Source organism: Chrysochloris asiatica, unplaced genomic scaffold, assembly GCF_000296735.1.
Source record: "Chrysochloris asiatica unplaced genomic scaffold, ChrAsi1.0 scaffold00415, whole genome shotgun sequence".
NCBI classification, from domain to species: domain Eukaryota; kingdom Metazoa; phylum Chordata; class Mammalia; order Afrosoricida; family Chrysochloridae; genus Chrysochloris; species Chrysochloris asiatica.
Genome location: NW_006408933.1, coordinates 257,440 through 260,287, shown reverse-complemented (window position 1 = coordinate 260,287; position 2,848 = coordinate 257,440). Strand labels below are relative to the sequence as shown.

Genomic DNA, 2,848 nt, shown 5'->3' with positions numbered 1-2,848 from the left:
TCAAAAGCATCAATTCTTCTATGATCTTCCTTATTCAATGTCCAGCTTTCACATGCATATGAGGTTATTGAAAATATCATGGCTTGGATCAGGCACGCCTTAGTCCTCAAGCTGACATCTTTGCTCTTCAACACTTTAAAAAGGTCTTGTGCAGCAGATTTGCCTAATGCAATACCACAAAAGCAGTGATGAACAAAAGAGAGAAAGAAAAGAGAGAGAAGAGGAGACTGTGGATGGAGAGGTAGTAAATAGATGCTCTTCTTCCCCAACCAAGGAAAATCTACCCTCCTATAAGCCATTACAAAAAGGGATGGATGAAGAGAAAATTCACCCTAAAATGCTTTCATAACAAGAGCATAGATACAAAAACATAGTAATAATAAAGAAAGACAAGAAACAGAGAACTGGACAAGAAAAATTACAATTTATTGGATTGATGTAGGGTGTGGTTTCCCACTAGAGTCAGAGAAGGGCGCTGGGAGACAACACTTCCCTGAAACAATGTGCAGGGAGGGATCCAGATGATTCTGCCACATTCTTTCTTCACTGTTCTGGGATTCAATGAGCATAGTTTTCAACAGCATACGACCTGGAGGTAAACTGTGATTTCTTCTAAGATGGTTTCAGGAATAGACCCATTTGCACAAGTGGCTAGTGTTGAGACATGTGTTCAGCAGCAAGCAGGGCTGCCACAGGTGATGGGTTTGCAGAGAAGAGTGGAACAGGAGGGCTGGCAGCTGTCAGAAGACTGGCAAGAGGGGGTCATACACATAGTGGGCTGGCAGCTCATGGGCATGCACACAACTGGCTTGCAGCTCATGGGCACACACACAGCAGGTTTGCAGCTCACAGGCATACACACAGCAGGTTTGCAGCTTACGGGCACACACACAGCAGGTTTGCAGCTCACGGGCACACACACAGCGGGCTTGCAACTCACGGGCACACACACAGCGGGCTTGCAGCTCACAGGCACACAGCTGGCTGCCTGGCAGGAGCTGGGCACACAGCAAGTCAAGCTGCAGGAGGAGGGGCAGCACAGACACTGGGAGCCACCAGAAGAGCAGCTGGCAGCCCCACAGGGTGACTGGCTGGACATGGGCTGGCACAGCAGGGTCATACAGGAGGATGGTGGGCTGCAGCTGGAGCTCATGGAGCACGAGGGTGAGCAGTTGGTGGTGGGGACACAGCACAGGGATGAGCAGCTGGCCGACTGGCAGCCTGAGGAGCAGCAGCTATCACACATGGTGGGTGTGTGGTTGGAGCTGGTTTCAGAGAGGAGGTGGGAGCAGGTCTGCTGGCTACTTCTGCTGAACTGCCTTTATAGTCCTGGCACACAGGCATCCACGCAACACACAAGCACAACTATCCCTTTCCTTGTTTGTATTTCCTGTGGGCTGTCTCCCAGGACCTTATTTTTCTGTTATGGAATTTTCTGTTTTGGCATTAGCTTCATGACTAATTGCATCCTCTTTACATTCTTGTTTCATTTAAAAATCTGCCCATCCATCTTACTGGCTCTGTGTGGATTCTGCCTCATTCCTTAACATTCCACATGTGCTACATCATTTCAAAAACATGGATCTCCAAATTTACCTCTCCATATCACATTGATCTTCCCGGGAAGAATCTATGGTAGATGAAGAGAATCAAAGATTGTTAACTGGACTTTTTCCAGCACCGAGAGCTGGAGTTGGAGAGCCGGCAGATAAACCTGAAAGGATAAAGAGACTCTATATCCACAGGATAAATGAAAATGGAAGGGTTTTGGTCTTGTAGAAATTCATTTTTTAGATCCTTATCTTAAGACTGCTTCATAGTTAGAGAATCAAGATAATATCAGTAACAGGGCATCTTCAAAGGAGACACAGTTCTACCAAGCCCAGGGACAGCTGTTGTTGTTAAGTACTGTTGAGTAGGTTCTAACTCATACTGACATTGCAGTTGAGTGCTTATCCTACAGCGCCACACCAGTACTCCACCCCAGGAACCAAGATTGGGCAAACCATGAGGTGTTTGGGGTCACTGGACCAATGGAGGGTCTCCCCCTCTTGGCGTGCTATGGCAGGAGAGACAAGGGTTTAATATGGAGAACCAAATAACACATGCAGTCGTTGATCAAGTGACGGGTGCCACCACTCAGCTATAGAGTTCCAAATAAATTTATCTAACATATGTTTTCAGAGTCCTGGTGTGGTGCTTTAAGATAAACACTGGGCTGCTAACCATAGGTCATCAATTCAAACTCACCAGCTGATCCTCAGAAGCCCTGTACAGATTCATTATGAGTCAGAACAAACTTGCAGCACTTAACAATAACGACATATTTTCAGACAATGAACAAGAAACAAAACAAGACTTTTGTTCCAGAAATAAAAAGGAAAACTCACAGGGTTAATTCCACATTCACCTAGATCTAGATCTGGGGTCAACTTCCCAAATGCAGTGCAATGAACTAGAATCTGACAGGAACACAATACTCCTGTCTTCTGGAGAAGAAAGATAGAGTTTGAGGCATTTGAAGCACATGGAATCTTAGAGGTGGGGCATCAGAAAGGAGGGCGTTATGCATAGAACAAGTTCCATAAGTCTTTGTGAGGGTTTCTTGTGAATCTATGGAAGACGATGGGGCTGTACAAGCTCAGAGCAAGATCACTGAAAGCTAATCAAAAAGAAGCTGGCACAAAGTTGAGAACATAATTCCAGAAGCATCCAACTGAGACCCCATACAATTTGCATATTAGGAGTAAGAACCATATTCGATAGTAAGACCTATTCTGCAACGCCCTGATGTTGAATGCCCTTGATTTGGTGCCTGTTGCAGACCGTGTAAGACTGGTCAGAGGTT

General features: G+C 45.8%; 1 protein-coding gene across 1 annotated transcript; it reads right to left on the bottom strand.

Moving 5' to 3' along the window:
• Nucleotides 1–670: 670 nt before the first annotated feature.
• Nucleotides 671–1,246, bottom strand: LOC102829037 (keratin-associated protein 12-2-like). Its single transcript, XM_006876795.1, has one exon. It carries the CDS (start codon nt 1,244–1,246, stop codon nt 671–673), a length of 576 nt encoding a protein of 191 aa, XP_006876857.1.
• Between the last annotated feature and the right edge of the window lie 1,602 nt (nt 1,247–2,848).

Excerpts from the sequence above, each read along its gene's own strand:
- LOC102829037 (XM_006876795.1), bottom strand. The coding sequence starts at position 1,246 with ATGTGTGATAGCTGCTGCTCCTCAGGCTGCCAGTCGGCCAGCTGCTCA.